At 54.9% G+C, this 26,497-nt stretch overlaps 10 protein-coding genes across 10 annotated transcripts; 4 read left to right on the top strand and 6 right to left on the bottom strand.

Moving 5' to 3' along the window:
- Positions 1 to 1,163: 1,163 nt before the first annotated feature.
- INS49_001087 (uncharacterized protein) lies at positions 1,164 to 2,741 on the top strand (the record flags this gene model as incomplete). The annotated part of the gene is made up of 4 exons (XM_043161920.1): positions 1,164 to 1,547; positions 1,614 to 2,269; positions 2,322 to 2,577; positions 2,631 to 2,741. The coding sequence occupies 4 exons, from the start codon at positions 1,164 to 1,166 to the stop codon at positions 2,739 to 2,741; spliced, it is 1,407 nt and encodes a 468-aa protein (XP_043030426.1).
- A 175-nt stretch (positions 2,742 to 2,916) lies between these two features.
- On the bottom strand, positions 2,917 to 3,900 carry INS49_001086 (uncharacterized protein; the record flags this gene model as incomplete). Its single annotated transcript, XM_043161919.1, has 1 exon — positions 2,917 to 3,900. The coding sequence occupies one exon, from the start codon at positions 3,898 to 3,900 to the stop codon at positions 2,917 to 2,919; it is 984 nt and encodes a 327-aa protein (XP_043030425.1).
- Positions 3,901 to 4,335: 435 nt separating this feature from the next.
- On the top strand, positions 4,336 to 5,928 carry INS49_001085 (uncharacterized protein; the record flags this gene model as incomplete). Its single annotated transcript, XM_043161918.1, has 2 exons — positions 4,336 to 4,421; positions 4,494 to 5,928. The coding sequence occupies 2 exons, from the start codon at positions 4,336 to 4,338 to the stop codon at positions 5,926 to 5,928; spliced, it is 1,521 nt and encodes a 506-aa protein (XP_043030424.1).
- Positions 5,929 to 6,441: 513 nt separating this feature from the next.
- INS49_001084 (uncharacterized protein) lies at positions 6,442 to 11,014 on the bottom strand (the record flags this gene model as incomplete). The annotated part of the gene is made up of 3 exons (XM_043161917.1): positions 6,442 to 7,689; positions 8,653 to 8,759; positions 9,778 to 11,014. The coding sequence occupies 3 exons, from the start codon at positions 11,012 to 11,014 to the stop codon at positions 6,442 to 6,444; spliced, it is 2,592 nt and encodes an 863-aa protein (XP_043030423.1).
- A 958-nt stretch (positions 11,015 to 11,972) lies between these two features.
- Positions 11,973 to 13,870, bottom strand: INS49_001083 (uncharacterized protein; the record flags this gene model as incomplete). Its single annotated transcript, XM_043161916.1, has 4 exons — positions 11,973 to 12,073; positions 12,226 to 12,342; positions 12,450 to 13,657; positions 13,707 to 13,870. 4 exons carry the CDS (start codon positions 13,868 to 13,870, stop codon positions 11,973 to 11,975), a joined length of 1,590 nt encoding a protein of 529 aa, XP_043030422.1.
- Positions 13,871 to 14,511: 641 nt separating this feature from the next.
- On the bottom strand, positions 14,512 to 16,074 carry INS49_001082 (uncharacterized protein; the record flags this gene model as incomplete). Its single annotated transcript, XM_043161915.1, has 6 exons — positions 14,512 to 14,669; positions 14,731 to 15,460; positions 15,514 to 15,581; positions 15,639 to 15,856; positions 15,906 to 15,961; positions 16,021 to 16,074. 6 exons carry the CDS (start codon positions 16,072 to 16,074, stop codon positions 14,512 to 14,514), a joined length of 1,284 nt encoding a protein of 427 aa, XP_043030421.1.
- Positions 16,075 to 16,423: 349 nt separating this feature from the next.
- INS49_001081 (uncharacterized protein) lies at positions 16,424 to 17,867 on the top strand (the record flags this gene model as incomplete). The annotated part of the gene is made up of 2 exons (XM_043161914.1): positions 16,424 to 16,967; positions 17,029 to 17,867. The coding sequence occupies 2 exons, from the start codon at positions 16,424 to 16,426 to the stop codon at positions 17,865 to 17,867; spliced, it is 1,383 nt and encodes a 460-aa protein (XP_043030420.1).
- A 1,176-nt stretch (positions 17,868 to 19,043) lies between these two features.
- On the bottom strand, positions 19,044 to 20,496 carry INS49_001080 (uncharacterized protein; the record flags this gene model as incomplete). Its single annotated transcript, XM_043161913.1, has 2 exons — positions 19,044 to 20,388; positions 20,447 to 20,496. The coding sequence occupies 2 exons, from the start codon at positions 20,494 to 20,496 to the stop codon at positions 19,044 to 19,046; spliced, it is 1,395 nt and encodes a 464-aa protein (XP_043030419.1).
- Positions 20,497 to 20,979: 483 nt separating this feature from the next.
- INS49_001079 (uncharacterized protein) lies at positions 20,980 to 22,042 on the bottom strand (the record flags this gene model as incomplete). Its single annotated transcript, XM_043161912.1, has 3 exons — positions 20,980 to 21,692; positions 21,750 to 21,869; positions 21,946 to 22,042. The coding sequence occupies 3 exons, from the start codon at positions 22,040 to 22,042 to the stop codon at positions 20,980 to 20,982; spliced, it is 930 nt and encodes a 309-aa protein (XP_043030418.1).
- Positions 22,043 to 24,769: 2,727 nt separating this feature from the next.
- INS49_001078 (uncharacterized protein) lies at positions 24,770 to 25,790 on the top strand (the record flags this gene model as incomplete). Its single annotated transcript, XM_043161911.1, has 3 exons — positions 24,770 to 25,068; positions 25,240 to 25,275; positions 25,472 to 25,790. 3 exons carry the CDS (start codon positions 24,770 to 24,772, stop codon positions 25,788 to 25,790), a joined length of 654 nt encoding a protein of 217 aa, XP_043030417.1.
- Positions 25,791 to 26,497: the final 707 nt, after the last annotated feature.

Genomic DNA, 26,497 nt, shown 5'->3' with positions numbered 1-26,497 from the left:
TACCAAGTAGACTACCTTTGCCCCTCTTAATACAAGCAGTACGTACAGTACATGTGGGGGACAGTTTGCGGTCCATGGGCCATCCCCAACACTACCGGGTTGGGGCAAGCAGCCACAGCTTGCTATTTGCCGTTCGCGCTCAGGACTCTAGGAATGTCGATCGTTTGCACGGAGGCGTGGGAGGTACCCGGGCGAGCCAGCCTGCCAGCCTGCCAGCCCAGCCCAGCCCCGTGCCCCCCTGCCCCCTTGCCCCCTCAGGCCACTCGACGAGCTCGATGAGACAGTCCCATGCGAGAGAATATTGACAAGCTGATAGCTGCTGTAGCTCTGGCCCAGCCCCACCACACCATCTTTGTTCCGGTTCGCACCCCCTTGCAAAACAGCGTGCACAGTTCCTGCGGTCGCAGGGGTCCCTGCGGTTGGGATTTGCGGCATGTCTCGGTTGACTGGAATCCAGGTACGAGGGACGGGGCAGTGATGCGTAGACTTCCGGTACCCTAGACTGCGCATGCACGGCGCTTGCTCGCTACCCACATGTCGCTGCTCTGCTTGCAACATTCTCTCGCAATCATGAGCCCTCCAGTCAGGCATCTAGAGAGGACAAAAAACACATGAGTCTTGCGCATCGTGTGTAGCTGGGTGCGGCCCGGAAGAAACACCAAAGCACTGCGGCATGGACAGCTCCAACGACATGGCTTGGCATCGCAAATCGACTACCGGCCCTGGCCTTCCCGAGCTTTCAAGTCTGCAAGCCCGCCGGAATCTGGTCGTGACCTTCCAGCACCTTGCCGAATGCAGAAACAGCCGAAGTACCACGGTGCGTCGGAACTGCCCATATCCTTGTCGCAAAGAGCTTGCTACGGACGCGCACAGTCACAGCGGAGCGATGAGGTCAACGAGGCCGATGGTACCTCCCCCTGCTTTGCGACAGAGTAATATGGGCACTCCTTCCTCTTCTATGCCGCCATGCGACTTTGTCGCAAGCCTTGCATCCCACCTGCGACCGCGCCCCTCCTACCTCTCCTGCTCTGTCCGTCCCCCACTGCTGCTTGTGATAATGTGCTGGGTCGCCAACACTTGAATTGTCCCACCTGCTAAACCGAGCTCGCACTTTCATCGCGCGAACTCCTAGACTGTTGATCTGGCCTGTCTCCCCGCCGACCATGCCGTTGCTCCCCAGCTTCATCACGCGACCGCCCAGCCAATGGGTCCAGTCAGCCCGCGGCACAATAGGAGGCTTCACCTGGGGTCCAAGTGTGTCTGCTGCGAAATGGGCAGTTCACTCTTTATTCAGTAATATCCAGGTGGGAACCCTGGTGCTCGTGGACGAGGTCGACGGCACCAATCATGTCTTTGGCGAGAAGCTGGGCTCTTCCAAGCTGCCGGGGAGGGTGGTGGTGAACGGCGCGGTCAGTGTTCCTAGGGTGGAACTGGTTGTCAAGAAGAACGCCTTCTGGATGCGGCTCATTCTGTTCGCCGACATGGGTTTCTCGGAAGCGTACATGTTGGGAGAGGTGGACTGCACCGACTTGACGGCCTTCTTCCAGGTAATACTGTCACCTCTGTCCGCGGATACAGCAACCACGCCATGCTAATAGTTCTGCGCGGTGTAGCTCTTCCTGGCGAATCGAGAGCAATTAGGTAACGGAACGACCCTACTATCAACCTTCTCGAGCTACGCTTCAGCGCTGGCCCGAAGAACAAACACCATGTCGAATTCCTTGCTCAACATTTCAGCCCACTATGACATTAGCAATGAGATGTTCGCGGCCTTCTTGTCACCAGATATGACGTACTCCTGTCCAATTTGGGACAAATTCGGCCCCTCCGAAGAGACACTGGAAGAGGCGCAGATCAGAAAATTGCAGGTCTTCATTGATGAGGCGCACATCAAGTCGACAGACCATGTGTTGGAAATCGGGACTGGCTGGGGCTCTTTTGCGATTCTAGCCGTGCAGCAAACGAAATGCCGGGTCACCAGCCTGACGCTCTCGCAAGAACAAAAGGCACTTGCGGAGGATAGAATTGCAAAAGCTGGCTTGTCGGACCGAATAGAGGTGCTGCTGATGGATTATCGAGCCTTGCCCGTACCCCAGCGACCTTATGACAAGGTCGTCTCGATCGAGATGCTGGAGGCAGTTGGGCAGGAGTTTCTAGGGACCTACTTTGCTTGCATCCACCGGCTTTTAAAGAAAGATGGCGGGATCGCAGTCTTTCAATGCATCACCATGCCCGAGGGACGACATGAGGCATACTCGAAGAGCGAGGAGTGAGTCGCGACCGATCGTAAGGTGCAGGTCATGGTGCTAACCGTTGTCCAGCTTCATAAATCACTATATCTTTCCCGGTGGCTATCTCCCCTCGATTACGCAACTAATCGACCACATCAGCAAAGAATCCGAAGGAACACTTGTTGTTGAGAAAGTGGATAATATTGGAGGACATTATGCCAAGACTTTGAGGCTGTGGAGGGAAAGCTTTATGAACAACTTCGAATCCAAGATCAAGCCTGCCCTTCTTGAGAAGCACGGAGCTATGACAGATGAAGGTGTTTCGGTTTTCAGGAGGAAGTGGGAGGTGAGTCTCACATTGGAAGCAACCCCACTGATCCCCGCTGACCAAGAGGACAGTATTACTTCAGGTATTGCGAAGCCGGCTTTCTCGCCAAGACCTTGGGGGATGTCATCATTTCTGTTGGACGAGACGGCGCCATGGAGCTCATGGAGGGCATTCCCAAATGAGGCACCCCATTGCGTCGCGAGTGCATGGATTTGGCGAGATCCGAGACGCGTGTTCACGCATTTTTCTTCGATTCATCCCTTCAGCTGTAGCATTACGCCGTGTCGGTTGCGCATACCGCGTATTAGACTAGACGAAGTCGAAGTTTTAATGAACATAATTACTGCGCGAGGTCGATCAATTCCGCCGCTTCTTTTTCGTCTTCTTGGGCTTTGCCTTGGGTTTAGATTCGATTGTCTTTGGGACAAAGTCGGGGTACCGGCTGGCATGCTCCACGTCGAAACCCGGCTTGTATCTCCTGAAGAGTAGCATGGCGACCCGGGCATCTTCGATACTGGAGTGTTGGCCTGTCTGAATCTCAACCCCCAAAATCTCCCTGGCCAGAACTCGCAGGGCTGGCTTAGGACCGTGGCCGTACTTCTTGAATCCAGAAAATTTGGCCGTGTCGCGGATGTCTTTTCGCGGATGATCAAGCATCAAGACGTCCAGATCATGCTTTAGGTCGTGGCCCACGAGGATCCTGCCATGTAGAAGCTGCGCCACTTGAGCCTGCACATATGCGAATTCCCTTGCCGTAGTCATGTGCTTTGGAGCTATGCCGCTGATCCTTGTCCTCCAGTCCACTACTCGTTCCTGGGGTCGAACATAGGAGTCGTACACCTGACGCCCGTGGAAGTCGACGATGCTGACTCTCGCGAGGGCGTGTCCGTAGCCTCCTTCTCCAATGCCAACCATCTCGCAGTCGATGGCAATGTACTTGCCAACCTCGAAGTCAGGGGCCAGGCCCTCATTCGGGCGCACAGCAGAGGCGGTAAGCAGTGAGTTGTCCTTAGCACCCAAACCGTACGCTTCTGAAACGGCCTCTGGCGAAATGTCGTTGTCTTCTGCCCAGAGTGCGAGGGATGCTGATGTGCCAGGCTGGGACTGCGAGGCACCCATGTTTGGCCTTCTAGATGCTTTCGAGGCGCTAGATTTGGGACCCAGAGGCTTCAGTCTCGGCTTGGGCCCCGATGAGCTGCCCTTGGGCTTCTTCGAGGGTTGTTGTGAGGCTTGGGCCTCAGCGCCGTCGTCGGCCTTCCTCTTCTGGCCTTGAGATGTGGTCGACTCTTGCTTGATCTTGGCCTGCAGCTGTTTCCAATTTGACGATAGTTCAGGCGCCATCTTCCAAATTTGTGAGACCAATCCACTGGGTAGTATGGAAGATGTTGGTTCGATCATACAGCCATTTTGAATGCTCAAAAATGGTGCTATGAGGGCGTTTATGCCCCTGGTTCTCAGGGTGAGGTTGAGGACTGTCAGATAGAGAATTGGGGTCTCATTGAAAAAGCATGCTAGAGGTTACAAGGTTGCCTGCCGAGGGACGCGCCGTTGTCTTTGAGTGACTCGAGCGTCGGCCGGTAGAGAAACGCTTATCAGATGTCTGGCCCCGATTGGCTGAAATCTGTTAGTGACCAGATCAGCCTTCTACAAGACCTGCTGTAGTGGCTCTGAAGAGGCGCTACAAATGCTGCGGTCGCAAAGCCCGTCATTCATTCAATCAATCGACCCATCAAACATAAATCCATCCACGACCAGTCCACGCTGCCGAAAATTATCATGAGTCCTGGCGCTCCTAATGGTGAGCCTGTCGTTGGCAGCGATGGATCGCGAAAAAAGGGCAAGGCGACACCCGATACACTCGTGTAGGCAAACATGAATCCGTCGCCTTTCTCTTGCGCAAATGTTCAACCCCACTAACCAGTACTATCATATAGGGTCGGGTGCATTGCCATGGTGGAGAAGAATGGCCTCCCTCGACGCGCAGAAATCCTAGGCATCAAGGATACAAAGAGCGGCCGCCAGTGTTACTGCAATTTTGACAACTTCAACAAGCGACTTGACGAATGGGTCCCTCTCTCTAGGATCGACTTTGAGCAAGACGTCGAGTGGCCAAATCCGGACAAAGACAAGCCCAAGGACGGCAAGACCAAGAAGGGGGCAGTGGCACCGTCCAAGAAAGCACAGCCTGGGAAGAGACCACAGAAACGACCTCCACCAGGGAAGCGGGAGCAGTCGATCACTTCAGAAGCCCAGACGCCGCACCCATGGACCGACTTTGTCGACTCCCAGTCGCAAACGCAGAAGGGCACTCCAACTGGGGACGACGGCCCCGAGGTGGCCACCCCGATCCAGGATGGCGCCGCTACGCCCGCGGCCGGAGATGAGATGGACGTCGACGGCGATGAGACGCCAAAACCCGACTCGTTCAGTCGAGAGGATGAGATCGAAAAGCTGCGTACCTCGGGTTCCATGACACAGAATCCGACCGAGATCGCCCGCATCAGAAACATTTCGACGGTTCAATTTGGCCAACACGACCTTTTCCCCTGGTATTTCTCGCCCTATCCGGAGGTTTTCACTCAGGAAGATATTATTTATATCTGCGAGTTCTGCCTCAACTACTACGGCAATCTCACCAGCTTTAAACGGCACCGTCACAAGTGCACGCTGCAACATCCGCCCGGAAACGAGATTTACAGGGACGATTGGGTGTCGTTCTGGGAGATTGATGGGCGGAGGCAGCGGACCTGGTGCAGGAATCTCTGTCTGCTATCGAAGATGTTCCTCGACCACAAGACCCTTTACTACGACGTGGATCCCTTTCTGTTCTACGTCATGACGAGGCGGACCGACAAGGGCTGTCATCTCGTCGGCTATTTTTCCAAAGAGAAGGAGAGTGCGGATGGCTACAATGTGGCCTGTATTCTGACCTTGCCTCAGTACCAACGCAAAGGTTATGGCCGGCTGTTGATCCAGTTCTCTTACGAGCTATCGAAGATCGAGGGCAAGCTAGGATCGCCTGAGAAACCCCTCTCTGATTTGGGTCTCCTCAGTTACCGACAATACTGGATTGAAAACATCGTGGATATGCTGCTCGAGTACCACGATAAAGACGATAGGTGCAGCATAGAGCAGATCTCTTCAGCCCTCGCCATGACGACTCAGGACGTCGAGCACACGCTCCAGGCATACAAGATGCAAGTTTACCACAAGGGCGAGCACAAGATTGTCGTGCCCAACAGTCAAATGGAGGCGCACAACAAACGGTTGGAGAAGAGGAAGAAGCTGCTATGGAGAGAGATCAAGCCGGATTTGATCCAATGGAAGCCGCCTGTGTTCACAGCTTCGAACAGGACATGGGGCTGGTAGACTAGGTGCATGAAATCCACTTATCGGGTGCACACATGAACTTTAGACCTTCTAGCCAGCAATAGCAATGAAATAAGATACCCCTTTCGAGCATGACTTGGATCACGAGGTCCCACAGACCGTCTCAACTGGCGTTGAACGACACGTAAAGTCTACCAAGCATGCTCTTTCCTGAATGACTGCTGCCGTGAAATACCTGACACAGCACGTTGAGACTGTTGACATAGCCTAACTTCGAGTAATTTCTCGATGAGAATCCCTGATCTTCCACGATGGACAGTCGCCTAGTCAGTAAACTCCTCATCAGAATCATAGCAATCGCTATTCTAGCCTGTGGCTCTTGATCGATACCTAAGCCGGTGTCATGCAATCCTTTGGGTTTGCGATTTGCTGCCAGTATGTGTTTTCCTAGTTCCCAAAGTATTTCATTGGCTCAGAGGCCACAATCGGCTTAAAAAAAAAAAACCCAACCACCACTCGAGCAGGGAAATGTAATTTGGCGATCCAAGGGCATCAGTAGAAGGCGTCTAGATTGCCACCGCCGGAACGACCTTGTCTAACCGGCTCCTCCTTGTTCCAGAGTGAGTCCACAGCGCGGCCGAGGCGTGCGACCCCCTCGACAAGATCTCGCTCCTCCTCCCAGGCAAAGCACAGCCGGATGCTGTTGGGGAACTGCACCGCCTTCTCGTCACCTTTGACCTGGAACATTTCCCCCGGCGGAACCACCAGGTTCTCATCTTCCAATGCTCTTTTCGCGATGGTCTGGGCCGTCGGCCCCCTCGGGAATGTGATCCACACGAAATAGCCCCCGTACGCCCTCCCGCCGCCATCCGTGGGGTTCGAGTCCAGCACCTCGATGCCGAAGCGGTCCAGGTGCTCATGCACGGCCTTCATCATCAGCGCGTGCCTTCTCTGCAGGCTCGGCCTGCACGCCCCGTCTATGTGCCGCCCCAGCTCGCCGCCCTTCATCATCTCGCACACGATGGTCGCGGAGAGCTGGCTGGGTGCGCCGCCGGACTTGGTCGAGCCCGTCTGCGCGAGCCCGAAGGCGAAGTCCCGCGTCCCCTCGACCCAACCCGTCCTTATTCCCGGCCCGACGATTTTACTAAAGGACCCATTGCTGATCGCGTGGCCGAACCACTTGCCGTCTGGCTGGGATTGGCCGTGTGTGCTGGGGCCGAGCGCGAAGTCGATGTCTGATAGCCTCGGGAGTATCTTGACCTTGGCTGGTGGTGTTCCCGAGGGAGGAACGGAGGACGGTTCGGTGACAGGCCATTGCAGAAAGTCATAGACATCGTCACAAATGATGAGGCAATCGTACTTGCGTGCGAGACGAACGAGCGCCTCCCTCCTCTTCAGCGTCATTGTCTTTCCCGAGGGGTTGGCGGCGGAGGGGACAGCGTAAATGACATGTCGGTAGACCTTCCTGAGCTCGGGTGTTTTATACACGGGTGTCTCGTCCGGGTCGGTCTTGTTCTTGAAACTCTCAAGGCCCCTCTCAAGCCACTCCAGATCGATGCCCTCGGAGTCCTCGGGGACTGCTTTAAGCCGCCCCTTGAAGCCAGAGTCCTCAAAGATTGCACAGGCCAGATAATAGCAGGGTGCAATCGCCCATACGGCCTTAGTATACACTGGTTCGGTGTAAGACTGAAGTATGCATGCCAGGGCTTGGCTTGCGCCGCCTGAGATGCAGATCCTCTCCGCGTCTGCCTCTGTGTCATATGCCTTGCTCAGAAACCTGGACAGCTCCTCACGCAAAGGCTGGTAGCCAGGGTCAGGACCATACTGGAGACCTTGCTGAAAGTAAGCCTGTGTGACCGAAGAGGATAGGAGACAAGTGAGAAAGGCACTCTCTCCTCGAGAATTCTAACAAACCTGGGACAAAAATGTCGGGATCAGACAGAACTTTATTGGCCGCCGCCTTAAGTGTCTCTGCTGGTAATACGTTAGGCGACGGCCAGCCACGGAGAAGGTTGATGGGACGCTTCTTTGGCTCATCGGGTGGTGGTTCTGAGGGCGTCATCCTGAGGGAAGAAGAGGTTCGTTGGTATTGAAAGCAAGTACCTGGGAAAATGCGAGGTCGGCCACGGAACTTAAAATGTCTGGCAGATTTGCAGGAGACAAGCATTGGATAAGCCAGCGTCCAAAGGTATGTCGTCAATTCACATGATCAACGAAAATGAGGGTTCTTTATCGGGCGCCCAAGCTCGAGGATGGTAGTGGAAGTGGAGAGGGGCCGTTGTCCGGCTTTCGGCGGTGGCTTTGACGGCCGCCGTGAGATTCAATGTACCTAGGTCTATTGTGTAACTCAAACTACTACATAGTATCTGCGAGGTCTAAGTGGATATTCAGACATATTTGGAAGGCTGCGGGGAAATAATGGAAATTCGTCACTCCCGCCAGCCTGTTGTAGGTACATTGCACAACCAAAGCTCAGCCAACGCAACATCCGTAGCGGCGTGCCTGAGCCGGTTTCTCAGCGCTGCGGGCCGAATCTCAACCTCGCGCCGATCTATCTGTTCAAGCAACTGACAGGCCCGCATCCTGACGGCCCACTTTGTCAACCCGGGTACAAGATCACCACGCTCGACATTCGAGACTGGGGTGCCATGCTTTTCGTTCTCACGGCCGACTCACACACTTCATGCCGGACGAATCACATGTCTCTGCAAGCTAACGTTTGAATTGCTCTGGACGAGTCAAGATTATATCTCTGGTGTGAACTTCCATTTCTTCACGGTCCAGGAGGGCCTCCTGGGCCTCCAAAACCAGGACCGCCTCCAGGTGGACCACCGCCGGGAGGACCTTCATGCTCGTCCGACCCGCAGCAGCTACACGACTCCTCGCAGCCACAGCAGCCGCACTCTTCTTCGAAACCACCGCGCAAGCTCATCTCCATCTGAGGCTCAGAGGTCTCTTTGGGGATGATCAGCCAAGCATCCACAGTTACTCTCGACAAGTGAGTCTCTCCTCCCTGGTCGGGTTGACTTACGGGCTGGCGAGTAACCACCACGTCCTCAGGGGCAGGGGCCTCCATAGGCTGTTGTTGTTGAGGTGGGTTGACTTCAGGCATTTTATACGATGGGATGGCAACGTATTTAGTGGCTGTGAGCTTCTGTTGAATGAATTGGCCAGATCTACCCCAAGAGCCTGCTTAACCCGATCTCAAGGAAGTTCAGAGCCACGAGCATAACCTTACTTGTATCCCAATTGTTTGCTCCATTCTACGGGTACCGAAAACACACGAAAGTATGGCCGCGCCATCACTGTGGAGTTGTGGATACCTTCAGCTTGACCATCATTTGTACGAGTGGAGCGCTAACTGTGAAGTCACAGCAACACTCCTGATACACTTGCTGCTGAGCCTCAATGCACGCGTCTCTCACGCGGCCCGCTGCAGGAGCCTGCAGACTATGGTTTACCATTTCAGCTATCACACTCTTGCTGTATCTCGTGCATGAAATTGGGCCTGGTAGCCCGCAACGGCGTAGGTCATGGCTGGAAATTACAGCCACGCGGACAACTCCAGGCGCCCTCCTGGATATAACAAATCCTGTGTCTCTTCAACCAAGGACCGACGCAGAGGCCGCCATCTCCTCTTCGCTAGGTCGGTTGACAATCATGAGATACAACACATCCTAGGAACATGTCAGCGAGAAGTCAAACCTCAGAACTCTGAACAGCGGCAAGATGTTACCTTTTGCAACAGCTTCTTCACCCCGCCGACCAAGAGCAATGACCCAGCACAATCAGCTGTGGATCTGCCTTCACCATAAGGACCACGAGGTGCGTGGGTATCGGATCTGCCAGCACGTCTGAAATCACGAATGCCACCCCGACCACGCATACCCACAAGGGCTCCTCGACCGAGACCTCCGTCAACCGCGTCTTGAACCTGCTCGCGAGCCATTCCCGCCGAGACCTTGCCTCCAGTGACAAAAGCCAGGAGATCGCCGCTGGATGCAGGGTGGCTCGGGTCTGCGTACCGGGACCGGAATTCAGGCTTGGGGGCCAGGTTTGCCATCTTGCTCTGGGGGTTGTCGCCAGACCACTTCGCGACGGCCCGCCGGTCGAGGTAGTCAGTGAGAAAGCTGCCGCTCCTCTTGATGACATTCTGCTTCTTGGCCTCTGCACCGGGGCTCTCTGGCGTGGTGGCGGCGAGCTCGTCGAGCGCTGGGAAGACCAGTGGCGCTGTCTCGGGGAATTCGAAGCTGGTCGCCGCAGAGGAGGACTTCATGCGGCTTTGGAGCTTTCCAAACATTCCTTTACTCCCTGTCGGAGGATTCGTGATGGTTGTGCCAAGATCAAAATCAACCGTCGTGACGACTGAAGAGTCTTGGGGCTTCCATGTCATCAGCAACGCGACCAGTCCTCTTGGCTTAAAGTACTCTTCGTTGGTCTTATCAAGGAAGGCATTTGTCTTGGCGCGGCTGTGTATCTCGGACGCAGCATCTGCCGCCATCTTTGTCGCGATCGAGACTGCGAGTGTAACGGGCTCGGGGACGTTTTGTGCGGCGAGTGAGGCCAGGTTGATCGCCTGGAGCCATGGGTTGGGTTGGACAGCCTTGTTCATTTTTTCGATGAAGTCCAGGAACGCTGGCTGATCGATCGCGGCGTTTTCAAGGAGCGGTGCGTAGGCTTGGATGAACCCACGCGTACGCGCCTTCGGTCGGCGTTGGGTGATGACCACGGGCAGGTCGAGGCGCCCTCTGCGCACCGGTAGCTCCTCGGATTGATGAGTGCGGACGAAGTCATCTGCTAGTTGTGAGACATCGCCCTGGGCGCTCTGAGTGTTGGCAGTTGATGTTCGATTTCCTTCCCCGGCAAGATCATCCTGCGCTTCATCCAGTCGCCAAGCGCCCTCATCGCACTCCTCCGGCAAACCCTCGCGGTACTCTCGCTCGTCCTGTGAAGTAGCATGCCCAGGTGTGTTCGACTGTTGTTCCTGTTGCTTCTGTGCTCTCTTCTTTGCTTTGTGGTGTTGTATGCTCTCTGAGGCGAGACCAACACCGGCAGCAGCACCCTGAACGAGGGCCCCCAAGGGACCTCCTGCCTCACCTCTTCGGCCGCGCCCTCTGCCGATCATTTTCTCTGTCTTACAAGATGGTTGATAATCAGATAATTGATTGAAAATGGAGTAGAAAGACCTCCTTGACTTGAGCGAGGCTGGCCTGGATGAATTGAATCCTGGGATAATGGCATTGCACTCCTTGGCAAGAGGCAAATTCTGGCTCTTATAGACTCCTGGGCATGTTCAACATCAGTATGAGGGTCACCGCAGTCTTCGGACGTGTAAACGATAGCGAAACCGACTCCTGCCGTTACCAGCTCCATCATCCTGCGCATCATGGCTGTACATAAACACACCAAAAACGGCCAAGCACAGCCATCCGGGACCAATGATGCTAGCCTGTCGACGTTTGGGTATCGGAGATGGCCTCCTTCACAGGGGGGTTTGGGGCCCACTAAAGCATCAGGCAGCGGTAGGTCTCCAGGCGGATTGGGGCTCAGCTGCTTGGGTGTCTGCTCCTGACGAATTGCAGCTCGACACCGTTCTCGTTATCGCTTCCGACCTTACAGTCAGCCCCGGCAAGCGAGAGCTGATTTGCGTGGAAGCCTCCATTGCTTACCGACATCTTCCCTTGCGCAGCGCGCATCTCCTTTCGGGCCTGAACTCTGAGCGCCCCATTCTGTCTGACTCCTAGAACATCGCAAATCAGTGACGGGACGGCGTTGCTTTGGGGACGGCGTTGCTTTGGGCACGGCTACTAGTTCTTGATATGAGCTTGCAGAAAAGGCACTAGACTGAGAGGGTTGATATCTCAGAGGCCTGAACAGTTTTAGAGAACAGTGCAGTGGCCGTTTTCTTGAGGTCTATGAGCATTGTCTGGGAAAACGTAATGAAACGTCTGCAAACATGAGTAGGTGCGTAAGTGACGTTGTAAGAGATGAAGGAAATAAAAAATGCTTTATAGGGTATCCTAATGTCTGTTGGAGGTCGCCTTGTCACTAGCCGGTATGTACAGTTTCCGCACCCACCTCCCTCAGTCCTCCCATATATCGTATGGCGTAGTGTCCTTGAATATCAAATGCGGTTTGCGGTTGGCCAGGTCCAATATCGTCTCGGCAAAAACACCGTTCGCCCCTAGAAAATGTTGTTAGTTGCAAGTACCAGAAGCGTGCAGGGTTGGATATGAGTATTGGAGTAGATCTTACAAGCGAACCAACTCCCTTAAAAAGCACACAACAAGTCAGCTCGATTTAACCCGTGTACATGATTTCCATAGCAAAACTCACTGGTATATGCGTATCCCGAATTTACGTCGATGCTCTCGTGAATGAGTCCAAGCTTGGCAGTTTTCAGCACATAGTTCAGGCACCCCATGATCTCAGCATCGTCGTCGGTCGTCTGCGCTTGAATCAACAAGCTCATCGGCCAGGCGTTCCGGAGGCCAATGTGAGGACCTTCGAGCGTTAGCAAACACGGCCACCCAAAACCGTCCGCAGGTGTGAACTCTCACCTCCAATGCCTCGAAACTCTTGTCCCTCCAGATAGTATGGGTTCGACGCTCGACTCAGTAGCATCTTGCGCGTATTCTGGTAAACTTCGTCATCCGGTGGGACGAAGCCCATCAATGGAAGAGCCAGCAAGCTAGGGTAGTTTGCGTCATCCATCAAGATGTGGGAGCCGTAGCCGTCTACTTCGTATGCGAAAACGCGGCCAAACTTGGCGTGCTGAACCACGCCGTGGTCCCAGATACCGTCTGTAATCTGCTGGCTCCACTTCTCGAACTTCTCGGCAGTATGGGTCTCGCCTGCAGCCTTGAGAGCTTTCGCCGTTCTCTTCATTTCCACCGCCATCATTGCATTCGCCGGGATAAAGTAGCCGAGGATGGTTGCGTCGTCACTCGGCCTGAAAGCGCTGCGGATAAGACCAGTTCCGTTGTTCAGAGGATTTCCCACCCCGTCTAGGTTCAAAGTCTCAGTGCCAACAAAGGTCTGACGCTTGAACGTGTAAGTGTTCCTTTGGTACTGTCCCGTCGCAGGGTCGAATGTAGGCTGGCTCTGCTGACCCAACACTTCCAACACGGTTTCGAGGGCCAGCAGCCAGCGCAGGTTCACGAACTCGAGAGAGCCGGTCGTCTCGTAGAAATCGTTGGCCAGGGTCAAGAAATGGCCGAGACTGTCCAGCTCGTACTTGCACTCGAAGACGAAAGAGGGCTCATAGGTTGGGTGAACGAAATCGTCCTGGCCATTGTAGGTATTTTTGAGGCCAGAAATCGGAGGTGGTTGGAACGCGTTGCAGTAGGGCGCCTCGATCACGTACTCGGACTGCGTGTTGATCGCCCCTAGGATCAGGGTAAATATGTCTTTGTCCTTCTTTGCAAGCGGCATATATGGAGACAGCTGGTTGCAACTATCCCGGAGCCATTCAGCAATGATGTCCCCAGTGATAATGAACGACTGCGGTCCCATCCATGCGCCGTCGTCCAGAGCGCTCCGACCGTACTCTTTCCTCTTGAATTTCTTAGTACCATCGGTATGGAATTTAACGGTCGTGTCTGTGGTCGAGGGAAAGGTATTCTCGAATAGGCGGGCCAGGTCAGGGTCTTTCATTCGTGAGGTGACATCCTTAATGACCTTCTCGACGGCGTCGGAATGGAACGTGCGGCATTTGGGATGCGGTCGCTGGAACGGAAGTTGCAGAGGACCCTCGCTGTTGGGAGGACTGCGTAGAGTTAGCCATTTGTCTGCTTGGTGCATGGGCCCATACTTACTGAGGACTTGTTGAGTATTTCGCATAGTCTGGACATGCCTCGGCGTAGTCAAAGCTGGCATCGCCTACCAACGGTTTCTCCTGCGCATAGCCGAGCGGTCCATGTGCGAGTGCGCCCAGCTGGAAGAGGAGGCCCGCGACGAAAGAAGAGCGCAGGAAGCCCATCGTCTTGGGCGGACGTCGATGCTAACGAGACTAAGCGACTGAGAAGGGGCGCCAATGGTACGGTGAGGTTTTGCTAGCAGAGCGCTTGTTGCGGTACAAACAGCAGATCGTGGCTGTTCCTCGTATCAGCAAAGGAAGCAATCCTTGCGGTTCCCTGAAGCATTTATTGGCGCACAGGAGTAATAGGGACGGTGAGGAGCTGCGCTGAACGGAACGGCCCCAGCGAGTGAAGAGCACACGTTACAACGAACAGGAACCTCGAGAAAGAGGTTGGGAAAGGCACCAGGTGGTCGAGGGAATGCCAAATTCCCGGATGTCGATGTTCCCACGCACAGGAAGCTTATTACCCCACACTGATCGTCGCACCCTCGAGGCACCCTGGCACCTTCAGGGGTCCAGCGTCTAATTTTCAGGGGTCATACAAGGGGGCGGTTCTAAGATGGGTTCAAACGCGCAAGACAATTGCGAGGTCGTCTGTGACCCACACGATCTGGCCTGCTATTTCTGTTCCAGACAGGCTCACAGCTTGTCTTGCGTCTCAAGCTCTGTCTACAACACTTTCGATGACCAAGACCCTGCGCCCCCAATCCGCTTCATCCTCCACAAGTGATAACCGTGAAAACATTGTTCTCTTCGCAAGGTTACTTCTTGCTGAAGAACGACATGATATTGCCCTGGCCCTTTGCAGCTGGTTTCTTGGGCTTCGCCGGTTGTGACCCGGCCTCCGCCTTCTTCTTCGCAGCTGGCGGCGCTGGCTCATCCTCGGAGAAAGACTCCCAACCAGATTCTTGAACCGTGACTGTCTCGACTGTCAACATGTGCGTTCCAATCTCTATAGCAGGTGGTTGTCCGTGACTTACCCAAGTAACCCTGGTCGTCCATGACTGTCTTCTTTTTCATCACCCGCCTCTTTCCACGGCGCCGCCCGTTGCTGGCACTCGAAATGACCTCCGCTGGCTCTGGTTTCTCTTCTTTCTCAGGCTCTGGCGCTGGGACCTCCTCCTCTGGCTCTTCCATCGGCGTGTCTTCCTTTTCAGGCTCCTCGTCTTCACTGTCCTCCTCCATCATGCGCTTCAGCTCTTCCTGACGGTCTTTTCTGGTCTTGTATGCTGCCGAGTCGTCTTCGTTTTTGGGCTCGGCCACAGTGTCGTCCTCTCCATCATCCGAAAGTTCCTGCATAGGTGTATCATCCGCGGCGCTTGCCGCTGTTGGCTGAGGAGTGCCAGCTTTCTTGGGCTTGGATGCAGCTTTGGCGAAAGACTGCATGATACCTCCAGAAGCTCCGCGCTTCAGAGCAGGTGGCGGTTTCTTCGACCCGGACAGCACCGGGGTGGATTCCTTGGAGCCCGACTTTTGCTCCGGCGCGGCTTCTTCCTTGACTGGTGCAGCGGGCGCCTGCTTCAAGGTAGTAGGTTTCGCGTCAGACGCTTTGGGGACCGCCACATTGGACCTGAGGGCTGCCCCCTGACGCTCTCTTCGCCGCACATGTGGATTGCGAATGGGTCCGAGTGAGTGTTGACGGTCGGTTGGATCGTTCTCAGCCGCCACGTCAAGGATGGGTTTCGACACCTCCGCGAGTAAATGAAGATCCTGCAGTAATGCTTAATAACAAGCAAGCCACAAGCAAAGTGGACGAGTCTCACCTTTACAGGGTGCGTTCCCAGACTATAGATATGAATGGAACTGACGCTTTCATATTGCGAAAGTACATCTGTAAGCGGGTCAGCTAAGGATCCAGAGGTCACAGGGGCACATGCGTCCAGTCTACCTTTGAGGCTTTCCTCGGCCACAAGAGTCAGTGTGATCACGGGATTGTCATCCACCGCAGACTCAATTTCTGGGGGAGAGCTCGTCATGTGCACATCACCGTCTTGCTGGGAGTGGCCGTTGGTTTGGGCATTCTTCCTGATGCCATACAGCACGTAGGTTGCATGGACGGATCCTGAGCGTTTGACATTTTGCTCATTGTGGAATTCGTAGAGCATCCTAACAGACATTGAGCATGTGTGCCTTTGATGCATGCGGCCATACTCACTGTTTGGCTGTGTTGACATGGACTTTCAAAGCCCGACTCAAAGTCCTATACGTGACCTTGGGAAATATTAGCTTGTGGTCTGGAACCAGGTGAAGCCGTGGGTCAAGACGCTTACGATTCTGTCCTCAGATAGGACCTGTTCCGCGAGGTAAGTCTTGTAATTGTCCATGGTGGAGGCGGTAGCGATTACACGTTGGTGTGCTGCTCTGCGCAAGTAATTTTGGCATGAAAGGCCATGAATTGGAGAGGTAAGCGTAGACAGGAAGAGCGCCTGCTTTCTGTTGGACGCGTACCTGCAGGGGTCGGGGTTGCTCTTTACGCGCTTTCACGGCAGGTCGCGCCTCCCCAAAAGCGGACCCAGTGGCGGCCCTTCCTTGACATTCCTTGCGACTTCGCAAAAAAGTAAACCAACGCTCTCTTGAGTTTTGATTTGTTTTGCCTGCTGGGACCACCGAGACAACCACGCCAATCGATACGAGGCAACGGTCCGACGACTTACACAACTTGAGCGATATAGGATGGACACCCGGAACACGGGTCCCGTCACAAAGGACGATGCCTACGACGTATCCGACCCAACCGACTGGTTGGGAACGCCTCTGGCAAGCCTGATGCCTGTCGAACAGTCGCTGCGATGCCATGTCTGCAAAGACTTCTTCAACTCCCCAATGGTTACGTCTTGTTGCCACACCTTCTGCTCCCTCTGCATACGAAGAGCCCTCGCCAGCGACGGGAAGTGTCCACTGTGTCGCGCTACGGACCAGGAGTCGAGGTTGAGGGGGAATTGGGCAATAAGAGAGGCTGTTGAGAGCTTCAGCCGGGGCAGAGATGCGATGCTCAGGCTCGCACGAGAACCACAAGCTCCTGCGACTGATGCGCCAGCACAGACTCCAAAGAGGAAAGCAGGTGACGGTACACAAGACGGTGGCCATTATTCGAAAAGGACCAGGATGTCTACCAGGTCGAGCAGTGCGAGGGCAGCGGAGGCTACATCGGCCATTATGAGAGAAGAGGCGGGAGTACCAGAGGTGGAGGAGGTCGAGGTAGAGGAGTACACGCCTGGTAGGCTGCTGCGCTGCCCCTTCACGGACAACTGAGTGCTGGAGACTAACGCAACAGACAGACGATGGCCTCGTTGCTTGCCCAATCTGCTCATGGAGAATGAAGCCCGAGAAAGTCGATAGGCACCTAGATACCGATTGTCCTGGAGAGCCACGGCCACAACCAAGCGAGTCAAAGCCAAGGACCCTCGGATTTCCCAATATTCGCCCTGCAACCAACACCTCGACTAAACCGCAAGAGAGGTTGTCGCCACTGAATTACTCTATGATGAAGGAGACTGCTTTGAGAAAGAGGCTTGTAGAGATGGGACTTTCAAGTTGGGGTTCCAGACAACTACTCGAGAAAAGACACAGGGAATGGGTTATGATATGGAATGCCAACTGTGACTCGGCGCGACCAAAAGCTAAGTCGGAACTTCTGCGAGACCTTGACACTTGGGAACGGACGCAAGGTGGCAGCGCTCCTCCCAACTCTCATTCGGCCAACCTGGGTGCCCAGATCAAAGACAAGGAATTCGACGGCCTGGGATGGGCCTCAAAACACAGCGATTCATTCAAGGACCTGATCGCAAATGCGCGCAAGTCTCGCCAGAAGGCAGCTGGGACGACCCGGGAGCCATCCCATGAAGCTCGGAACCAATCTCCTGCCGCCAGCAACGTGACCCCCGAACAGCCGGCAGATGTCATAACCAATGGACAGGACCATGCTGAAGGCTATCCAATACGAAACTCTGACACAGTCATGGATCCAAGTATCACATCCAGCCAGATAGCAGCAGACCAGTCGCCTCGAGGGTCGGTCGATGACAGAGTCGCAGGACCTGTATCAGAGGATCGACAGTTGCACTCCCATACGGAAAACATATCTAGCTCTGGAAGCGCGACGACGATAGCGCCGTAAAAAGTGTCTATTCCAGACCTGCAGAGCAAGACCGAAGCAAGATCAGAGCGTAAAGTGCTGATCGTTGGGGGAAGCTCGCTGGGTTGGCGTATTTCGCACTGTCTTGAAAACAGCGCACGCAATCCATAGAACTCAACACCTCGTTCGCTCTCGCCGCATATCCACCAGCAGGTTGCTTCATTGGGTTTCCTTCTATACTGATACCCTTGACATCAACGCCGTCGTCGACTCTTCCGACCGATATATATCCAACTTATGGTGAAACTCAGGTTGATTTGGGGACGTTTGGGATATGCCAGTGTAATCCAAATCTCGCCAGTCATCCAGCTTACGTTTTAGACGAGCCACTAATAAAGCAGGCATTGGCTTCCAGCGACAGTAATCAGTGCTTTCGTAGATCCATACCTGCTCGCGAGCTGGGGGGGAGGGGGGGAGGACGGGGGGCGCGGGTAAAACTGCTTGTAGAAATCCCTTCAAAACTAGGAGCCTCCAGATCGTCCTGCGATGAGACGGACCTCAGGCCCTGAAAGAATTCAGCGCCGAGTTCGCTCTGGGTTATTGACAGGCTGCGTGTGTATCGTCGATCAGCCAGCCACAGGTACGGTGCACTGCAGCACACCTGGAGAGGTACGCCTGAAAATCATCGCCCCCATCAGAGACTTCCTGGGCGGTTGTTTCCAAGCTGTATGCGCTCCGGACTTGAAGCCGGGTAAGCTGGAATGCGATGTCGCAAATAATTTAAGCCGTTCAGCAGAACACCAACGGTGGCGTCAGCCGCCACATACCTTTGGTGTAATGTCGTTTAACTGCTCCCAGCCGTCCTGTTCATGAGTTGCGTTACCCATGAACGCAGTCCCAAGCCATGTTACCTGACCTGATCAGGAGGCGCCCGCTTGATTTTTAATGCAGCCTGCCGAATCCGACTTCGAGAACTTGCATATACAAATGTTAGCCAGGTTGCGCAAAGAATAGAACCCCCTTCACCAGTCTACTCAGTGACATGAGTGGCGCAAGAACCTTGCTGAGCACATGTCCGAAATTCGACTAAATGTACAAGGGGTACGTCGAACAGGGCCGACCACTCACTCTGTAGCCATGGATCTGTAAACATCATGAATGGACGTCTTGCTCAAGATTCCCTCAGCTTGATACAATCATGATGCTCTGCGGCCCACGTTAGCTCGCCTCCTCCCTCTGGGGCTCGTCCTTGAGCGACATTTTACTCATCTCCCCTGAGAGCCCGTCAGTCTCCTGGCTCCTGTCCGCGATGGCATGCGGGGCATCCAGATCAGCAAGTCTCCTCGCGATGTCCTCCGCTTCCTTCTGCTCCGCGGCCTCCCTGCTCGACCGCTCGAGCTCCTCTTCCTTGCTCGTCTGCTCCTGCAACATCGCCTCGAGCTCGTCGTCGAGCTCTTCCTCGTCGACCGCGGGGCCCTGCTCTGCGAGGATACTGTTTATTTCATCGGCCTGGCCCATCTGCTCGCGCATATGGTCCACGACCTCTTCCACGCGCTCGGCGCCTCCGACCTGCGCGTTCAGTGTCTTCAGGACCTCGGTGCTCGCGCCCATGACCTTCACCAGCTGCACATTGTCCGATGCCTGCTCTATCTTCGCCGAGACCTCTTCGATCTGGCTGAGTGTGGCGAACCGCTGTTGCAAGGATGATTCTGCCAGCTTCTTGGACTTCAGAGCTGCCATGGCCGAGACGCGGTTCTTCTTAGCCACCGCCTGTCTTGCTGTCATGGTGAGCTCCTCGATCTTGTTATCAAGCACTGTCGTCTGATGGTTCAGGTACTCGGCCAGCTCCCTGAGCGATGCTATTGTCTCGTCCTCCGCTGTGATCACCGACTCCTGGTCGTCGGGATTCCTGATCTTGACTGTCTTGCCGTCGTAGAGTAGCACGCCCTGGTCCCTCGACATGAAGCGCAGCAGGACCTCCATGTCCGTCTCGGACAACTGCTGGCCCTTCAGTATAGAATCCTTGAATTCCGCCTGGAACTGAACTTTCGAGAATGTCCTCTCGAACCGCGAGGTCAGTCCCGCCGTCTGCTCGAGTGCCGCCTTAGAGGCAGCCTCCACATTCGCGACGACCACGAACTGCCCACCTGGCAGCCTGTCATCCCCGCCGAAAGTGAAGGCCCCAGTCAGGCCCAGGTGCCTGAAGCCCCACGAGGCGATGCCCCATGGTATCGAGCTCCATGGTTTGTAGTATATGCTCTCGTTGGCCTTCAAGAAGTCTTGCATTGGTATTAAGTCTCTCTCTTGTGTCGCCTCTCGGATAACAGCGCCAAGGGCCAGCGGTCGGCCATATTGCTTGCTCTCTAGAGCTCGCAGCAACGACTCGTCGGCCTTCAGGACAACGTGGTTGGGATTAGGCGACGAGCCAGACCCGGTGGGAGCAAGGCCAGCGCGCACGAGGCCGGCGAGGCCGCGTCTCCACGCGGAGATGTTGGCTTGGTATCCGTCAGGATTGGTGGAGCGAAGACCGCGGAAGTCGGAGTAGAGGGCTGGCACGCGTGCTCTGTATCAGGAGGGTCAGCTTAAAATGGTGCCCTCTGGTGGCAGTGAGGTCTGCTGACTTGCGAAAGCCCGGCTCATGCTCAATGAGCCACTCGAGGGCGTCCGACATTCTGCAACATACACTCGCCTCGGCGTACTAGGAGGCGGTTGGTTACTTTGGCAACGGGCTCTGGAAGGGATGACGTCGTGCCGGTATTCAGACCGTCCAGGGTGCTGCCCTTTTGACAGCGAGTATTCGATATTAGTGACAAAAGACAGCTGCGTGGCAACGCTCGATGGACGGAAACGAGAGCTGCCACAATGTGAAGTGTGGAAGATCAGTGGGGGTTGCAAGCAAAGACGCGTGGTCCATTCCAAGTGCTTGAGCTCTCCGATCTTGGGCCAAGCCTTATCGCTTATCTGCCCAAGTCACAGCAACACCCGTTTGGAACCTCCGACGCGTAAATACAACGTCTTTCACCTTCGCAACCTCTCAAGTTCACAAGAAGCTTTACATATACCACCTGACAGGGCAGATTTCCAGCCCAGGCTCAGAAGGTATTCATTTATGTGAAATAATACCCCTTGCATAATATTTACTTACTTGACAGGATCATGCAGCACGACGCTCCCGGCCACTGATGAGGTAGACCCCTGCTCTGACTGCCAACAAGGGGTCCGCGGATGGTTCAAGCCCGTGGACATCTCTCGGAACAGGGTCAAAGATGACATGCTTCTGTTCTGCAGCATCATCTTCCACCAGTGCTTTGAGAGAAATTGTCCCCAGATCCACCACTTTCCTCTCCTCAGGCCAGTGCACACAGGCATCATCTGTAACGTCGCCATTCTCAGCGACCTGCGCTCTCAACTTGAACGCCACAGGCCCAGCCTCAACCAGATTCGGTAACTCTTCGAACAAATAGTTCTCGCCCCTCTCCTTGAGCTCCTCTTCACCCAATGTCTTCAGCCCGGCAGCTGGCACGATTCTGTACCGTACATATGTCTCATTCCCGCCCGAGTCGATCAGCCTGAATGCGTTAACCCCAAAGAACTGCTCGTTGGCAAAGCTCTCCGGGGCCGGCTTGGGCGCCTGTACGAAGGCCAGTGCCTTCGGGTGCGTGCCGAGGAACGACTCGACTGTACCGTCTTTCAGCGCCTTGAAGAAAGCGAGGGCCTCGTCGCCGTTGGATCCCGGGAAGGCATCCACGCTGTGTGCGATGATGTCCGTGTGGACGCGTCGAGGGTGGGTGGCGAGCTGGAACCGCAGCGCGAAGCCACGGGGTCCAGCATTGGACGAGTTGTCTGGGATATTCGGCAAGCCAGTGGCTGTTCGGCACCACGTAAGTTTTCAGAGGACTCGGGAGTGAGGGCGGGACCACTCACAGTTCGAGAACCGAGCGATGATAGGGGTGGACGGTTGATTGAAGTGTGGTGCTATAGATAGCTTTTTTGCCTCTGCACTTGGGGTGAAATCCCCTTGGAGTAGGATGCCCTTTGCATGCGCTGGACAAGCAAAGTTGGTAAGTGTCTGCCCGTTGCTACTAAATCGGTTCTAAACTGGGGCGTTGACACTGCCTACCTGGTCGGTAGCCCGGGTGAGGGCCAAAGATACCGTGGAGTGTATCAACCAATCCTTGGCTAGTCTCCAAGACGTGTTCGTCCATAGGAAGAGGCATGTTGACACTGCACAAGAGGTAATCTCACTATTCGGGAATGTGTATTGTTGCTTCCTGAAGTTCCATCAGATAGCTTTTCATGGGCGGGAAGTTTGACTACAAGTGTTCTCCTTCTGGACCAGCACACGGACGTCCCGTTGAGCTCCCCTGATAAGACCTACTTATGTGATGCCATCAGAATTCCAAATTGCACCACAAGCTCTCATTCATTGGGCAGAGCGAAGGCGTTAAGGGTGATGTCCACCATGCGTTGCTGACTGAGGGACTGCATAATGGCGTTGGGGCTAACTTGATTTTGGGTTTAGGAGCTTAACAAAAGACACCAACTGTCTGTGACAGCAGCAACTGAGGCGACTGGCCATGCCAGATTCCACATTGGCGCGCTGCTACCAGACTAGTTTGCGTCCCGGAGAAAGCATGGTCTTAGCATAAGCTAGATCGTACTGGGCAACGCTGGGGATGGCGCTGACTAGGACGAATAGTGTGCGGTCAAATGGTCACCAAGAAATTAATGTCTTGCAACATCAATGTCAAAGTCGCTTTGTCCCGGTGCCGGTTAGGCGCCCCGGAGCCGAGTCAATCGGCAGACCCACCGGTCGGGCCGGGCCAAGAATTTGGGCCGGCGCAATGGTGAATTTCCCGTTACACCAGGCTCAATGACATGGACTTGAAGCAGGCCAACCCGGTGGGACAAGCTGCACTGCACAAAGCTGCTGTCTAACATGGCCCGAAAATCAACCTCGTTAACATTCCCGAGGAAGATGAGCCCCATGACGCCGCTGTCAAGTTGCTGCGGCCGAGGAGGATGTTGTACCGGGTGCCCAGACCTGGCAAAACGGACTGGCCTGGATGTGTCTTGGTCCTCGAGAGCGCCCAGACCGAAATACTCAGTTTATCACGACACAGCGTGCGACAGCGTGCTGTTGCCGGATGACAACCGTGTCGTCGATTTGGGCCAGCGGCCGTGATCGCAGAAAGTCATTTGGCCCCATTGGCAGCTGTGTCATTATGGTCACAAGACCGAGTTCCCGTTGCACGAGTGTGTAACAGGTCGTCGTCACTTATTCCAAGTAATCATCCTGCGCCTGCGAATTTGCGAGGATTGCCAGTCTCGAAGTGCCACATTCGTGGCGCAATAAAGTTGAGGCGAACCGGGAAGCTGTTTCTGAACGACGTCGTGTTTGGGAAAGGCTCGTGTTGACGCCAGCCCGGCTGTCACATGGTGATGCTGGGAAGAAAAGACACCTGTGCCAGCTCACACTGCCTGCCCACAACTAGAACGAGTCTAATCAGCGCCTAGGCATTTCAGATGGTCTAGAGCGGCTGATCCGACAGCTTGACACTTCAGTCCAACAGCCGCCAGCGCCGGCTGGACGGCTGGCAAACCTTAACGACCAGGGAGGAACCCCGCTGTTTCCCAGGAACGCAAAGTGTACGACGCGTTCATCGCCTTCGACATGTCTGCTTGGGAATGTGATGCTCAAACAGCTGCCGGCTCGTGCATAGCACACGATTCGATTGTGTTGCGTCCCCTTTCAAGATGCGGCCGCTCGTGTGGCAGAAGATGCAGCTTGACGTCGAAAGAGCGGTGGAGAAGACGTGAGGTGCCTCGGATCCCTGGTACGGGTTCTGTCTGATATGAATTCCTTCGATCGGATAACAACAATGTGGCTAAGCAGCGCACTCAGCACACACGAGCTCAGTCAAGAGAGGGGACGCAAGCCAGCTCCTGCAAGCAGGTGCCAATGCAATGCAACGTAATGCACCGCTGCAGCTGCAAGATGGGAGTGGCTGGAGCTGCAGCCCGGAGGTGGGACACATGATGTCAAAACAAAAGGGGGACGTTCCAGGCTTGCACCGACTTGTCTAGAACCCCGACCCATTTTCTGACATGCTGGTTTGGGGGAGAGACAAGTCGGGACCGATCTCTATGAGCGACACGATCGCGGAACCACCTCGTCGGGAGTCAGCCACTGACCACCACGGCGAGTGTCGCTCCAGAACTTGGAAACTACACCAGGTGTTTGGCTCCGCATGGCATGAGACACCCCCGTAGACAAGCTTCGCAATCATGACAACGGACTAGTCTAGATTGTGTCTCGGAACCCCTCTGGGATGACTGGGAGGGGAAGAGCAGAAGAGCGTCCGTTGGATGAGGAAGATGCTGGATGCTCGTGGAGGATGGAGGAAGGGTGAGAAACCATCCGCGGGATGACATCAGTTCCGCGGCCAACCCTGCTGCCCGGCGCTCGAGCAGCCAACCACACAACCACGCCACAACTCGCTCCCCCTACGGTCTTTGTGGCCCTTACGAACCCCTGTCTTTACCTGGCAAATGCCGGCTGGCGTGATGGTGTTCGCCTCTTGCCGCGTTGGAGGGACCGGATCGTTGGGGCTGGGGCTCTGGTGACATGCCTGGCATGCTCCTCATGCGTTGCATCAGCCTGCATCCGGCACTGTCCAGTAGCAGGCGTCCTCTCACCCCGATGCTGGGACCCTTGATGCAGATCTTCATGGCGCACACTTGCTGATATAGTTCCTACAAAAGAAGAAGACCCCCTGCCGTTCTTCAGTAGGGTGGGTTACCAACCACACAAGAGTCCTCCCGCTGTACCAGAGGCAATATCAAGAAAGGCCTTGATTTATCACCCGCCCACTATCAAGAATATTGCTTCGATTCTCGATTGTCTCCCTTCATATCTCTTTTCTCTAGTCGTTCTCTCCGTGATGCCCTCGCCGAGACGTCCCAAGACCAGCGTTGACTATTTGGATGGCCACATCAGCAGCGACGATGACTCGAGTCATCGGAGATCGACTCGGCCGCGTGGCTACAGCCCAAAGCTGCAGAGAGGCATTTCTGAGACTTCCCTCATGAGACAGGAAAGAAAGGCCGAGAACATCGACAACAACGACAGCCAGTTTGAATGGGACACGGACTACGACCCAAGGGACAAATACTATCTGTCGGGCGAAGACGATCCTTTGGATTCGCACGTACCCGAGAAGAAAGAGACGGCGAGGAACCAGTTGGGAAGAGAACACAAAAGCCATTCGAGGCATGGCAGCTCTCAACCTGGCTCATCATCGAGAAGTGGACATACACATTCCCGCCCTCTTGCTAGTTCTCATGGACATCACCATCACCACCACTCACACCGTCACTCACATTCACACTCGCACTCTCACTCCCACTCAAGGGACCCCGACGAGAATGATCACGACGACAAACACAAGTCATCAGAACCTCCTTCCAAGCCATCGTCACATGCCAGCCGCCCTCGGCCCAAACCATCGCGAGCCAGCTCGTCCTACTTGAGCGCTGTTCGCCGTCCACAAATGAAGGGCAGGGTCATCGTTCAAGGCCGCGTCCAGGACGCGGCCCCGTCCCCGTCCCCGTCCTCGTCCGGTCAGGAGTCTGTCCCACAACAGCCGACAACCGAAGCCCAAGACCACCAACAAGATGCCCTGGGAGGATTTTCCGTGGGAGGACGCCGCAAAAGTCGCATTTCAGGCCGGGGGCGTCGCCCTGATGAAGGTGGGGACGGAACAGATGCCTTGGAGGACAAAGGGGACCAAGATCGCGAGCGCTGCCCTCGGGGCTGCGGTCGTGGACCATGTCCTCAAGCCCGACAAGCGGGGTGGTGTCAAGTACGCGGCAATGCGACACCTCGCTGAAGTGGCTGTTGGTAATATGGTGGTTAGCCCGGCACTTGGGAAGATGGGTGGAGGAGGAGGAAAGAAACGGTAAAGGACAACATTGCTCCTCTTTTTCGAGGGCTCATTGAAAAGGGTTCTCAGCGCCCTCATCAGTGTCGTTCTGCAAAACATGTCATGAATCACGAAATCCGGGGGGTAACAGCATTGGGAAGATTTTGGGCTATACAAGTTTCCTGCATGAAAGCATCAACGGCGCAAAATATGGGAGTCAATGAGGAGCAATGTTTGTAGAACGGAGGTAGACTAAGTAGCGTTTGTTCAGCGGCACTTGGCCGACTTTCATTGCATGTGTACGTAGGTAAAATCAGGCTGTCCCACAAATACAGCCAGTCTCACCGGAGGCCTTTGCTGTCCATTGCCCGAGAGCGCCCAAGTGTTGTCTCGCAGGCGCCTACTCGGTTTGCGTAGGAGCAGCATTTTGGGGGCTTTTTCTGTAGCACAAGAAGCCACGGGAATCCCTCAGCAACTTTGGAGTCCATGTAGCATTGGACAGGTCCAGTGGCTGTGTTGGTCTCAGTGAGCTCTAGGCAGCCATCCACACGGTCTCTACGTCAGCACAAGCCAAATGGGATCAGCTTTATAACCCAAAACAAACGGATATACCACAGCGAAGTAGCCAAACTTATGAATCTATGGATGATCTTCGGAACACCCCATCACCGCTTATGCGGTGGTGACTTCGCTTTTGGCCGTCCGTGTTGCCCTCGCTCCTCTCACACTATTTCACCATGTGCTCAA

The sequence above is a fragment of the Diaporthe citri genome, assembly GCF_014595645.1.
Source record: "Diaporthe citri strain NFHF-8-4 chromosome Unknown scaffold_1, whole genome shotgun sequence".
In the NCBI taxonomy this organism is placed as follows: Eukaryota; Fungi; Ascomycota; class Sordariomycetes; order Diaporthales; family Diaporthaceae; genus Diaporthe; species Diaporthe citri.
This window is presented reverse-complemented; position numbering and strand designations above follow the sequence as displayed.